This window comes from Homarus americanus, unplaced genomic scaffold (assembly GCF_018991925.1).
Source record: "Homarus americanus isolate GMGI-L3 unplaced genomic scaffold, GMGI_Hamer_2.0 scaffold31037, whole genome shotgun sequence".
NCBI lineage: Eukaryota > Metazoa > Arthropoda > Malacostraca > Decapoda > Nephropidae > Homarus > Homarus americanus.
In genome coordinates this window covers 2,768,716-2,783,657 of record NW_024722227.1, presented here as the reverse complement: position 1 = coordinate 2,783,657, position 14,942 = coordinate 2,768,716, and the positions used below count along the sequence as shown (strand labels likewise).

Below are 14,942 nucleotides of genomic sequence, written 5' to 3'. Positions count from 1 at the left end.
TCAGCTACCCTGAGAGATTGGAGCGCCTGAACTTGTCTAGCTTATACTATAGACGGGCAAGGGGTGACCTGATAGAGGTGTATAAGCATTTCAAGGGGCACTGCTCAGTCGAGTGTCCTTACTTGGAGCTGGCGGACGCTCGCCCCACAAGGGGTCACAGCTCAAGATTGAAGAGGCCTCAAGTCCAGAAAACTGTTAGGGCAAACTTTTTCGGAGTGAGAGTTGTGAACTCTTGGAACAATCTACCAGAAATTGTTGTGACGGCACCGAGTGTGAGCTCTTTCAAGACAAGATTTGACCAATACTGGAGCGGGTTCAGGTACATTCAGGAGCCGGTGCATGCCCAGTACTTGCCAACAGTACGTAACAGAGACATGACCGATCGCCCAAGCGGCTAACGAGCCGATCAGTGGTGAAGAGGATAAAAGTATAATTAAAGCCTCAGGTCTGGTACTGCTACTCGCGTTTTTAATTTCGACTTTGCGTAGCGGTAAAACGCCTTTGGGTTTGACTTGATCTCGCTTGCAACCAGCCTCTGGCACTCCTTTTCAGCCCTTCTACATTCTGTCTTTGCTTGGTTTTTGGCTCTTGCATACATCCTCCTGTCCTGCTCATCATTTGACCCAACCCACTTTTTACTTTTTACTTTTATCTTCTTCACCACTGATCGGCTCGTTAGCCACTTGGGCGATCGGTCATGTCTCTTACACTTTTTTTTTTACCCTCTTCACCAAAAGATCGGCTCGTTAGCTGCTTGGGCGATCGGTCACGTCTCTGTTACGCACTGTAGGCAAGTACTGGGCAGTGGGCATGCACCGGCTACTGATTGTACCTGAACTCAGGTCTTGAATTTCTGGGTTTTCTTCTTAACTTTGTCGACCGCCGCATGGTTCATGTGTAGGAATCCCCTCGTATTCCTAGAGGCACTGGGTTTGGTCTTGGGTATATATTTATCGACCAAATGGGTCACTTTACTTCAGTATTTATGATATTCAGCGTAGTGTCTGCGTTCTTGTGCCTTAATGTGTCAGGCCAGTGGATACCCTTCATTACTGTGTCGAACCGTCTGTCCTCAAGCGCAGGACAATTAATAATTTTGTTGTTACTTTTTACTTTCAGTACTTGTGTACCTTATGAATGAGATGCCTTTTTACTTCTGCTTGAGTTCATTGATCTTCGGATACTTTTACTTCTATTTGAATAACATTTTGCCAATGTAACAATAATTATACCTAAGTAACAAAGTGCGGTACTTTTTACGAGTCTTATAATTCATCCAGTCAATTCGAGATATCATTACCCAATTAATTTGTTGTAACGGTGTATGAGTGTAGTACATCTCAAATTCTCCTGCTGGCAACTGATAATTTTCAAAGGGGGTATTTGCAGCGCCTTTTTCTTGCATATACATATATTTTTTTTATCGTTAGTCATTAGCACTTTTGGCTTTTATTTTCTTCAGTACTTTTATCAAATTATTCACAGGCTTTTAGGATTTTTATAAATATAATCACTTACAAACAATATTAGAATGCTCCTCACACGCACAAACATATATGCACACAAACATTCAGTGTGCCAGATGGTGTAATATTTTTGACACTTTTATAATTTGTGCAGATATTAGGTTATAGATGTTTTTGGTAAAATTTATATTATTGTTTCTGCTTGGTGACTCAGTCCGCAGGGAAATAACACGACTTATATGTTTGTTAATATTTAGTAGTTTTTGTTGATTTGGCACATGAGCACTGATGCCAGGAAAGCGACGCCGAGTTGAGTTGTTTACTTCGCGCACATGCAGAGCGTCTTCAGGAGGGAAATTTACTTCTGCTTACAAGATTCGCAGCTGGTTTACCTAACAGATATTGTGTTACTAATCTAACATTAATATCAGACGTATTCGTGATAATGGGTGATAAAAGAAAGAAGCAAAATGGAGAAGTTCCAGAGGATCGTGGCAAGGACGAGGATGTTGGTGCCGAGGGCGATGAGACGACTGACGATGAGGGAGGTGTGGACACTCCTCCCCCACAACAACCTGAAGAAGAAGAAGACGACCAACCTGACGGAGAGGGCAATTATGAGGTATATATAATATATCTCCGTATAGCAAAGTTCAAGGCAAATCCAGGTGTAGAATTAGGGCGCCACCTGTTTACTAGAGTGTTTCTTGGAGATCTTCACGGATGTTTTAATGCACAGATGAGAAGGTCTTGAAGGGAACAAGGAGAAAATAGTTACACTCATGGTCTGATTGTTTTAAGCTGTTCACTCAAATTTTTGGTTAGACTTGTCTGCTCAAACTAAGTTTGGTATTATTGCGTTTACACACTGTTCAATCCTACCACTAATCTATTATTATATTCGAATAAGACGTCAAATTATAAGATCATTTTCATCTATTACATTACCGGCGGAAATGTATAATAACGGAGATAGCATATCCAAAAATTTCTCTATTTTCATCCATTAATCTTCCTCCATTATCACCTGCCTCACCTCCAACACTGCATGTCTCCTGCGTCTCCTTCATAAATCTTCACGCGCATGCGTTCCCGTACACGTTATGCGGCCAATCAAAAGCGTTTTTGTTTTTGCAACCAATTAAAATGATTTTGGGTTTAATTCGCTTTGGCCCAATCAAATTCGAGTTTTATTTAGGGTCTCTCATATTTCGAAATTCAAGTTCAGTTCCGACCATGGAAGTCTGCGATGGGTGTCACTTAAATTATATGGAGCTGATTGCGAGTTTTTGGGAAAAAAAAACGAAGAAACTATAGCATTTTTTCGATCGCATGGTGTTCTTCCAACCTCAGTAAAGCATCCTAAGAGCAAGACTGAATGTAAATATCGCAAAGACCAACATATGTGGCGTCTGGGTAAGAATTTCAGAATCCAACGACGAACAAGAACCAGGCCAATAAGGTAAGAAATAGGGTCAGCGTAGATGGTGTTAAATCTGAGTGGGGCCGTGTAACCAGTGGGGTTCCCCAGGGGTCAGTACTAGGCCCACACTTGTTCATAATCTACATAAACGATTTAGATACTGGGATCAGCAGTGACATAAGCAAGTTTGCGGATGACACCAAAATAGGGCGGCAAATTAATTCAGGGCAGGATGCAAATGCATTACAGGAGGATCTAAATAAACTGCAGGGGTGGTCTGAAAAATGGCAAATGAAATTCAACACCAGCAAGTGCAGCGTACTTAATATTGGAAGAACAAATACTTATAATGTATACAGCCTTAACAACATCAACCTAGAGAAGTCGACTTGTGAAAGAGACCTAGGGGTACTTGTAAGCCCGGACCTACGGCCTAGAAAACAGTGCGTTAATGTTCGAAATAAGGCAAACAGAGTATTGGGTTTTATATCTAGAAGTGTAAGTAACAAGAGTGCAGAGGTCTTATTGCAACTATATCTTACGCTAGTTAGGCCGCACCTCGATTATGCGGTTCAGTTCTGGTGCCCCTATTATAGAATGGATATAAATTCACTAGAGTCGTGCAGCGAAGAATGACAAAAATGATTCGGGACTTAGAAACCTTCCATATCAGGATAGGTTAAAGAAACTTAACTTGCATTCCCTAGAAAGACGAAGAGGGGAGATATGATAGAAGTATTTAAGTGGGTGAAAGGAATCAATAAAGGGGATATAGATAAAGTTCTTATAATATCCGAGCAGGATAGGACTCGGAGCAACGGATTCAAGTTGGATAAGTTTAGGTTGAGGAGGGAGATAGGAAGAAACTGGTTTACAAATAGGGTGGTGGACGAGTGGAACAAGCTTAGCAACTTTGTAGTAAGTGCGGGAACTCTGGAAAGTTTCAAAAGGAGGCTAGATAGATTCATGGATGATAGAGAGTGGTAGTAACTCTCGACAGGAGCTGCCATGCACAGGCCAACCGGCCTATTGCAGACTCCTTATTTTCTTATGTTTCTTATATGGTGAGAGTCAGTTAGGTTAGGTTTTTGTTTTCTAGTGTTTTTTGGTGTATTTTGCTATGATTTTTTTTTTTTTGGAAAACGTCCAACGAAAAAAAAAATCGATAAAAAACCCCCCCGCTAATTTCCGCCCAAAATTAAGGTCATATTCGGTCTAAACACACACAAATACACTAGAAAAATATACTGATGCGCAGAATGGATATTTTCTGGTTCGGCCCATGGCCGCACTTATGTAGTACAGTATAGCAGAAGGGTAGAAATTTTTTGAGATAGAAATTTCACATAATGACACCGAGTGTGAGCTCTTTCAAAACCAAACTTGACCTACACTGGCACAGGTACAGATACTTTCAGGAGCCAGTACTTGCCAACAGTGCATAACAGAGATGTGGCTGACCACCCAAGTGGCTAACGAGCCGATCAGTCGTGAAGAGGATAAAGGTGAAAAGTAAAGTAATTATTCTTCAAACATCGGCAAACAATTTAAGTTTGAAAAAAAATACATATATTTCATGCCAAATATGTTGGTGATATTGAAAGTTTTGGGAAAATGTATAAGTTTTGAGTTATGACACTTCCTACCCTGTAACCATATGCCCATAGCAAGGCTGGATAAACTCAAAATTGAGGACATGTCCCTGGACTGTGTTGCTGAGTTCTGTTACCTGGGTGACAGGATCAGTGCTGAAGCATACTCATTTGCAAGCAGCAAGAGTCAGAAATGGCTGGATAAAATTAAGGGAGTTGCCACCTTTAATGACAGCAAGAGGACCTTCCTTTCATGTGAAAGGAGGAATGTATGTGACTGGTGTGAGAAGTGTGATGTATGGCAGTAAAACATGGACATTTAAAAAGAATGACAAAAGCTGACTGAAGCTGAAATGAAAATTGTGTAATGTGACACTGAAAGACAGGAGGCCCTGTTCAGTGCTAAGAGGGCAACTGGGTATTGAGAATACAGTAGTGTACTGTATTAGAAAGTTCTGCATAGAGGTAGAATGAGATGGTTTAGACATGTGGAGAGAATGGATGAGACCATTTGGGTCAAGAGGTGCATGAGCTAAGTTAAATACAGAAAAAAAATGGATGGAAATGGGTAATAAAAGGTCTCACTTGAGGCTGAATTTCATATTTTTGGTTGCCTATCTGAAGGATAGAAGGTGGGCTATTTCCAAAGTTGTCATTGTTGTTGTCTACAAAGTTTTGGTGAACATTTCATATACTGTACAGTGATTTTCTGCAAAATAGGTATAAAAGGTCTGTATCCCTGTAAGCCCCATCTTACATAGGTTATAGCCTTGTTCTATTACTTAACCCTTTTACTATATAAATTGCCAAAATGCTGGTACATTTTGAGAGTTTATTCATTAGCAAATATAGCACGCTTCATTTATCAAAACGAGCAGTTTTAATGAAAAAGCTGTGAATTCTAGAATTTTATTCTTTGCCTTTTTTGTATCATAAATTGTAGACTTTCCAATGTCGTATGTTTCCATTAGAACAGTATTGCTCACACCACGTTCTAGCTTCTTAATTATTTCAAGTTTGTCACTCAATTTCAACGTGTTTTTCTTTCTCTTCACACAACGAAGTTTATCTACTTTAGGAGCCATTATTATGGGCTTGTACAGTACTCTGTAAATGGAAAGAGTAGGACTCAAAATATTGTTATATTACAATGGTATTCTATTCATACTGTGCTTGATATAATGCATTCACGGAAATGTAATATTTTTGCTGAGATGACGTACGTATTACAGTGGAAAGTGGGATAAAATCATGACAAAAACAATGACTTTCGCTTTCTTTCGTTCAAAAGATGTTACCGTAATCGCTTTTCGATTGGTTTTCAGTTAAAAAACTGTTGTATTACATTAATATCCTATCCTAATTGACTTGAATAAATACTACGATAGCATATTTCTGAATATTTTCATTAAAATTCATCCAAATCATTTTCCTTGTCATTGTCTGCAGCACCAAACGGCTTCTCCCAGTCCTCTCCTTGAACAGGGCTAGAGGGTACGTGTTTTTCGAATCGTTTTCAGTTAAAAAACTGTTACATCACACGTATATTTTACCTAAACTGCGCCTGAATGAATATATTCTCGGAAATAAATAGTAGTTTTGCTGAAACGTGATGTATTTCAATGTCATATATTTTGCACAAAAGATAACATAGTTACCTAGAGAAAAATTTTTATCTAAAAATTGTATGTTTAATGCAAAATATATGATGTTTATATTCAAAATGATCACCAAATTATAAGAATTCCAGCAATGTAAATTATATTCTGACCGGGTAATTTGTATGAATTTTATGAGCTAAAACAAATATCTTCAGTTAATAAAAAAAAAAATAATCTTCACGACACTATCTGTCAATCAAAGTACCCCACCTTGCCTCCCCCCTCTTCCAACCGCGCGGTCAGTCCCAACCCTCCCCCCCACCCCCCACCAATCCTCCCTTCCAGAGTTTTTAACATTTAGTATTAAATAATACCTCAGATTAAAGTTAGGATAATATAATTGACATTGCTGGATTCCTTGTAAGACCAGGAATATTTTGAATATAAATGTCATATATTTTGCACAAAAGATAACATAGTTACCTAGAGAAAAATTTTATCTAAAAATTGTATGTTTAATGCAAAATATATGATGTTTATATTCAAAATGATCACCAAATTATAAGAATTCCAGCAATGTAAATTATATTCTGACCGGGTAATTTGTATGAATTTTATGAGCTAAAACAAATATCTTCAGTTAATAAAAAAAAAATAATCTTCACGACACTATCTGTCAATCAAAGTACCCCACCTTGCCTCCCCCCCTCTTCCAACCGCGCGGTCAGTCCCAACCCTCCCCCCCACCCCCCACCAATCCTCCCTTCCAGAGTTTTTAACATTTAGTATTAAATAATACCTCAGATTAAAGTTAGGATAATATAATTGACATTGCTGGATTCCTTGTAAGACCAGGAATATTTTGAATATAAATGTCATATATTTTGCACAAAAGATAACATAGTTACCTAGAGAAAAATTTTTATCTAAAAATTGTATGTTTAATGCAAAATATATGATGTTTATATTCAAAATGATCACCAAATTATAAGAATTCCAGCAATGTAAATTATATTCTGACCGGGTAATTTGTATGAATTTTATGAGCTAAAACAAATATCTTCAGTTAATAAAAAAAAAAATAATTCTTCACAGGGTAACAGATGGTCGGTCGGTCCCTCCCTCCCCCCCACCCCCCACCAACCGTCCCAAGGAGATGTGTGGGATAACCACTAAATTTTAATAAATAATACCTCAAACTAAAGTTAGGATAATATAATTGACATTGCTGGATTCCTTGTAAGACCAGGAATATTTTGAATATAAATGTCATATATTTTGCACAAAAGATAACATAGTTACCTAGAGAAAAATTTTTATCTAAAAATTGTATGTTTAATGCAAAATATATGATGTTTATATTCAAAATGATCACCAAATTATAAGAATTCCAGCAATGTAAATTATATTCTGACCGGGTAATTTGTATGAATTTTATGAGCTAAAACAGGCAGTCAGGCAGGGTGGCGGGTGGGGCAAATCTAAAAATAGCGTCTCGAGCCGGACACTCACCGCGTATATGTGGAAAAAATCCGTGTTAAGTGAAAGTTCAGCTCTGGCGAGGCACCGCGTATATGATAAAATGCGTTAAGTGAAACGGCGTTAGGCGGGGTAATACTGTATTCTATTCATACTGTGCTTGATATAATACATTCACGGAAATGTAATATTTTTGCTGAAATTACGTACGTATTACAGTGGAAAGTGGGATCAAATCGTGACGAAAACAATGACTTTCGCTTTCTTTCGTTGAAAAGATGTTACCATAATCGCTTTTCGAATGGCTTAGTTGAAAAACTGTTGTATTACAATAATATTCCCTCCTAATTGACTTGAATAAATACTTGAATGGAAATATACAATATTTTTGTTGAAACTACCCGCGTTTCAGTGTAGTGTCGTAATAATAAATGGTAAACAATTTTCCTTCGGCACTCGTGTTTCAGGCACGGCGAGCCTCAGCTTATAGGACGTAGAGCGTTTTTACTGAAGGTTTTGTTGTTCCATTACCCTAAAAAATGTGGGTCGAACTATAAACGAGGAATATCATAAATTAACGATTTCTTGGTCAAAAAATTAGGGTCGACCGATAAACGAGGGGGGGTAAAAGACGAGTATATACGGTATGTTGTCACAGTTTGATTGCTCGTTTTAAAGTGGCGACCACGTGGTCGCTTGTTGTCGCTGTGCAGCTGTGGCGCTCACGCATGCGCACATACACACAAAAGCCCGCTAAAAAAAAAAAATAGTTTCAAAATGTCCGGATTCTCGGGTGGTCCGGATTTCTGGCATCCGGATTTTTGGACTTTTACACACACATGCACACAGTGGTCCCTCGGTTAACGAACACAATTCTTTCCAGAAGGTCATTCGTTAACTGAAAATTTTGTTAACTGAATCCATTGTTTCAATGGGATATTGGGGAATTGGTTCCTGCTCACCGAAAAGTACATACAAAGTAAAAAAAAAATGCAGTTAAGTACACTTACTTTGAGGTGTGTATGTAGAAGGTTCCTGGTTGATGATGATGATGGGAATTAGAAGTGGGGGTGGAGGAGAAGGGAGAATAGAAGGAACGTATAAGTCGACCTTATTATTTTCAGGTTAAAAATTTGAATTCGGCCTATTCTTGGCATATAAATCGACTGCAGAACTTCCAAGCTACAAAGCGGCATCCCTTTGATCATCCAACGTCACGCCCTCCGATAGTCATGTATCACAAAATCAGGTTATTCGGTGACTACCGAAGGACGTGACGTGGGATGGTCAAAGTGATGCCGCCTGGGTCACTGACTGTGCTAATCTCTCGTTCACTAACCCTGTGTGAGTGAGTTCAGTTTTGAATATAAGCTCAGACTTCTTTTTATAGCTCCAATGCCGTTTCAGCCCTTGTCAAGTTCAGTACTTGTAGTGCAATGTTTGTGTAACGGAATAACATACTAATGTAATGAGATGCAACCATTTTAAAGCGCTGCATTACATTTCACTATTTCACTTAACTTTCCTACAAGATTTACATAATCTTTTTTTGTCATCATAGATAAAGCTAAAATGCATGGTATATATAATAATAGGTATGGATTATCTCTTGAATTGGGTGCAAATAATATTGGGTACGACGTATCACGTGAGTTGGGTACGAGTTATCTTGGTACGAGTTGGCGTGGGTACAAGTTAACTTTTTTGGGTACGATTTATCTTGGGTACGAGATGACCCTAACCTTCCACAATGTATTGATAACATTATGAATCTAACTGAATAACATTATAAACATCTGTTATTTAAACTTCAGTTAAGCGTTTGGAGAAATATTAATTTCATTAAAGTATTTGGCTGCTCACCCTGTCCCTGCTCTCAGGGGATTATTGTACCACAACTTGAGGTCATCCTCAAATGGACACACAAAGCCAGACTAAGTATTCACCCATGGCACCCTGCCTCATGAAATGGTTTGTAATATGAATGGATGATGATGTGCCTGTGGTAAGATTTTTTGCTCAGATAAGCCTAGGCAACTGTGGGCAGAAGGGGGATATGTCATATTCATTATGACCTGTGTATGCTGTTTTTCCCTGAGCAAAGTCCTTGTTATTAAAAAAAATGTAATCCAATTTTAATACTTTATTTAGTTTATTTTTTAATGTAACAATTCTATGTTTGCTTATTTAATTTTACCTTTAGGTTGATCAAATAGTTGATATGGAGTGCAAGAAACGTTGGAAGTGCCCTGTTAAATTTCGAGTGAGATGGCTTGGTTATGGAGAAAAGGACGACACCTGGCTACCGGCTTCAGAGCTCAGTTGTGATGACCTTATTAATGAATTCCTAGAAATTTCTGGAAGAACGTCAGAATTTAAGGTGAGCATTTGTATAGAATTTTCCAGGTTCCATTGATTTTATTATCTAGTACACGTGCTTCTCTACTTAGGAGTGGGTTGTGTTCCTGAGGCTTGTTCGGAAGTTCATTTATTCAAGGTCCAACTTTACTCCTATAAATACTGAATACTGTACAGTAAAGCCTCGAATAATGACGGTAATGTGTCCTCCAATTTTGCAGTGTAAGGTGAATCATCGTATCGCAAATCATTAATTACCATTAAAATAAAACAATAATAATGAGATGTGTTCCAAAGTCTGACCTTTTCATATCTTTTGTGTGGCTTTTTACTCTCTTTTCCCCCCCAAAACAATACAATTAATGAAAATTGCAAACTGTATTCTTTAAATAATGTTTCTGAATGCACCTGATACAATATAAATGAATAATAATATGGTCACACAAGAGGGGATGGGACACCATTGTTTTCATTGTGTTTACAGCCGAGAGTCCGGGACGATAGTTCTACACGAGAAAATTAAGAAAATAAGACCCTGGTTGTAACTGTAGTAAAATTAATGTAAAAAAATTGATTATATGCTGTGTGTTTTATATAAAGTTATTTAATGTTAATAAATGGAACAATAGAAGTAGCTAACCACTAATGATAGAGAAAAAAAGTGAGATGGATTGGGAAAGCCAACATATACGTGAGCATTTAAGGATACCGCGTCATTTATCCTTTTAAGAATACTCTGTATGTACAAAAGATTCATTATTGTTTATTACTGAATATCTATTTGGCTGAATTAGTCTTTATATATGCGAAATGAACAATACAATTCATTAATAATGCGTATAATATTAAAACATACAAGATAAGAGACGGCATTGTTGTTGTCAGTGTTTACACCCATAATGTCAGTTATCCACCTGAAACTGAAGAAAATAAGACCCTGGTTGTTGTTATAGTAAAATTAATGTAAAAAATATGTACGCTATGTTTTAATTTATGTTATTTAATGTACATTAGAAGTAACCACTAATATTAAAGAAAAAGTGAAACTGATAGTGGAACGCCAATGTATACATGCGCACTCAAGGAAACATAGTCATTTATCTTAAGAATATGTACAAAAGATTCATTAATGTTTATTACTGAATATGTATTTGATTGAATTAATGATTACAGTATTACCCCGCCTAACGCGGTTTCACTTAACGCGCGGTTTCACTTAACGCGCGGTTTCACTTAACGCGTTTTATCATATACGCGGTGCCTCGCCAGAGCTGAACTTTCACTTAACACGGATTTTTTCCACATATACGCGGTGAGTGTCCGGCTCGAGACGCTATTTTTAGATTTGCCCCACCCTGCCTGACTGCCTGTTTTAGCTCATAAAATTCATACAAATTACCCGGTCTGAATATTATTTACATTGCTGGAATTCTTATAATTTGATGATCATTTTGAATATAAACATCATATTTTTGCATTAGACATACAAATTTTAGATAAAAATTTTTCTCAAATTAACTATGTTATCTTTTGTGCAAAATATATGACATTTATATTCAAAATATTCCTGGTCTTACAAGGAATCCAGCAATGTCAATTATATTATCCTAACTTTAGTTTGAGGTATTATTTATTAAAATTTAGTGGTTATCCCACACATCTCCTTGGGACGGTTGGTGGGGGGTGGGGGGGAGGGAGGGACCGACCGACCATCTGTTACCCAGTGAAGAATTATTTTTTTTTTTATTAACTGAAGATATTTGTTTTAGCTCATAAAATTCATACAAATTATCCGGTCTGAATATAATTTACATTGCTGGAATTCTTATAATTTGATGATCATTTTGAATATAAACATCATATTTTTGCATTAGACATACAAATTTTAGATAAAATTTTTTCTCAAATTAACTATGTTATCTTTTGTGCAAAATATATGACATTTATATTCAAAATATTCCTGGTCTTACAAGGAATCCAGCAATGTCAATTATATTATCCTAACTTTAATCTGAGGTATTATTTAATACTAAATGTTAAAAACCCTGGAAGGGAGGATTGGTGGGGGGTGGGGGGGAGGGTTGGGACTGACCGCGCGGTTGGAAGAGGGGGGGAGGCAAGGTGGGGTACTTTGATTGACAGATAGTGTTGTAAAGATTATTTTTTTTTTTATTAACTGAAGATATTTGTTTTAGCTCATAAAATTCATACAAATTACCCGGTCAGAATATAATTTACATTGCTGGAATTCTTATAATTTGGTGATCATTTTGAATATAAACATCATATATTTTGCATTAAACATACAAATTTTAGATAAAAAATTTTCTCTAGGTAACTATGTTATCTTTTGTGCAAAATATATGACATTTATATTCAAAATATTCCTGGTCTTACAAGGAATCCAGCAATGTCAATTGTATTATCCTAACTTTAGTTTGAGGTATTATTTATTAAAATTTAGTGGTTTTCCCCCAAAAATTTCTCTGAGAGGGAAGAGCCGGCAGTGTAGTGTGAGAGGGGGAGGGAGTTGAGTCCATTATTTGAATGGACATTAACTTGGCGACTGTATTTCTCTATTTCTCTTAAGTATTAATTGTGTGCATGTACCATCATAAAATTAAGATGTTATTTTTACTACAACATAGGTATGTGCCTTCATAAAGTGGAGTTTGGGGGTCGGGCTGGTTTCTATTGGAATTAATCCCATATGTTCTGTTGTTCACTTAACGCGGATTTCACTTAACGCGGGACCCTCTGGGTTCAATTGACCGCGTTAAGTGGGGTACAACTGTATATATGTGAAATGAACAATGCAATTCATTAATAATACATAGAATATTAAAACACACACGAGGAGACAAGACGGCATTGTTTTCGTGAGTGACGGTGGTTCTACATAAGAAACTGAAGAAAATAAGACCCTAGTTGTAACTGTAGTGAACTTAATGTAAAAAAATTGAATACCTGTATGTTTGTTTTAAGTAATGTTAATAAACGGAACACTAGAAGTAGTTAACCACTAATGGTAAAGAAATAAAGTGAGACGATTGGGAACACCAACGTATGTACAGTAAGTGCATCATGTGAAAACATATCGTCATTTCTCTACATATGAATATGAAAGCAACACTTATTTACTGTTCATATATGTTTTGAATAATACTTACGAATGTAAAACAAAAATTCTACTCGCCAATGGTGGTAAAGTCTAAACGATAAGGACAGCCAATGATGTTGTGCGAGTTTTGACTCAGATGACGAAGTCATCAGGTTCAACTCTGGCTGAAGCTGTAACTTTCCATAAAGCTGTTGTTGAAACTGTTACTGAACCTGAAGTTGTTGTTGAAGCTACTTTTGATGCTGAAGTTGATGGTTTAGGCCTTCGAATAATAAAGCTGTCGAAAGAACCTTGCACAGCTGCTTTCTTTTCTCATTATACATCTTTATGTAAAGGTCATTTGCATTCAATTAAATTCTCATGCTGTGTTTTGTTAATGGATCCATTTCAGAAAATATGTTCATTGCTCTCTCCATATAATATCAACAGACCTGTCACCTTTTTCATATCGTTTTAACACATCTAGTTTCTCGGCTAAGCTTATTCACTTTCTTTTAGCTTTTGAAACAACACTACCATCACTTGCTCTCTTGCTCATGTTGAATAGGGACGCAAAAATGCTGTAAGAAACCTGAGAAAGTTTTTCTCCTTTTCCTGTTCAGATGAGTGAAAACAAAGGGTCCACCATTTGTTATAGTTTATACTAGTGATGCTGCTGGCGTCACCACTAACAAGCCGGCAGCCTCCGTGCGTGTTTTTTGTTTTGTTTTTATATTATCGGGATTTAGTTATTATTTATACAAAATTTTAATATATTTTTTAATTTCGTCGTAAATACGAAGAAAATAATGTCGTAAATTGAATTGGGTCCAAAATTAACCAGGGTCTTAGATATTAATTTTTGTTAGCTGAACCATCGTTATCAGAGGCTTTACTGTATACTGTATGGTAAAAAATGAAAAAAAAACTATACAGCACAGCTATACCCCAGTAATTAATACTGCACATTACTCTACATTATATCTTGACAGTCTTTAACACGACAGTATTTTAATATATATATTGTCATTTTAATGTAAAAATAATCGATTTAATGTATGAATACACTGTACTGTAGTCAATTAGGCGTTGCCACCGATTCATGTACTGAAACTGTAAAAGGTGTGGGAAAATCATTTCATTACTCTAATGTGACTTAGAAATAAAGGAAATATAATATACTGTATAACAATATAAAAGAAAAAGAACATTGAAGAGCATGAGAGTAAACAGTATTCTATGAGGTGAACTTATGTATGGATGCGTCATGCTGTCTCCCCACACTCTGGGAGTAGCAGCCAAGCATCTCCAAAATCAGCTGGCTCACCGAAAATTGCCTAAAATCAACAAAAAAGGTAGTAAAGTACACTTACTTTGAGGTGTGTATGTAGAAGGCTCCTGGATGATGATGATGATGGGAATTAGAATGGGGGTGGAGGAGAAGGGAGAAGAGAAGGCATTGGGGTGGAAGAGAAGTAACCCCATGGCCCCATTTCACCCATAAAATTTTAGTTCTCTTGGTGTTATTCAAGATTATTTTCTTTAAATCAACACTGCACTGCATTATATATTGTCAATATGTAAAATAAATTTCAAATTGACCAATAATTTGCTTGGAAACACAGAAAAAAGGCATTTAGTTGAAGAGAGTCTCAAGCAAGAAGTTACCTCCAGTGAAAAGACACACAGACTGACGCCTGTATGGTGTGTTGACAGGCTGTATGGTGTGCAAAAAACTAGCTTCCTGTACTTCAATTATGTTCAATAATTGTTAAAATGACTAAAAAATTTAATATAAAACTTTTAAAATTATTGAATAGTATAAACTTCTTGATATTTACGAAAATAGTAAGGAATATAAGCCCTAGAACCAATTACTGTATTGGTGGACTAATACTACAGCTGGTGGACCGCCAAATGCAA

At 36.7% G+C, this 14,942-nt stretch overlaps 1 protein-coding gene across 1 annotated transcript in view; it reads left to right on the top strand.

The window, feature by feature from the left end:
* Positions 1-1,753: 1,753 nt before the first annotated feature.
* LOC121862289 (M-phase phosphoprotein 8-like) overlaps positions 1,754-14,942 on the top strand; it is a gene marked incomplete in the record, with an annotated part of 59,398 nt that continues 46,209 nt past the window's right edge. Inside the window, 2 exon segments of the mRNA XM_042360421.1 lie at positions 1,754-2,088; positions 9,765-9,941. Of these exon segments, the coding sequence (XP_042216355.1) occupies positions 1,912-2,088; positions 9,765-9,941 (354 nt within the window).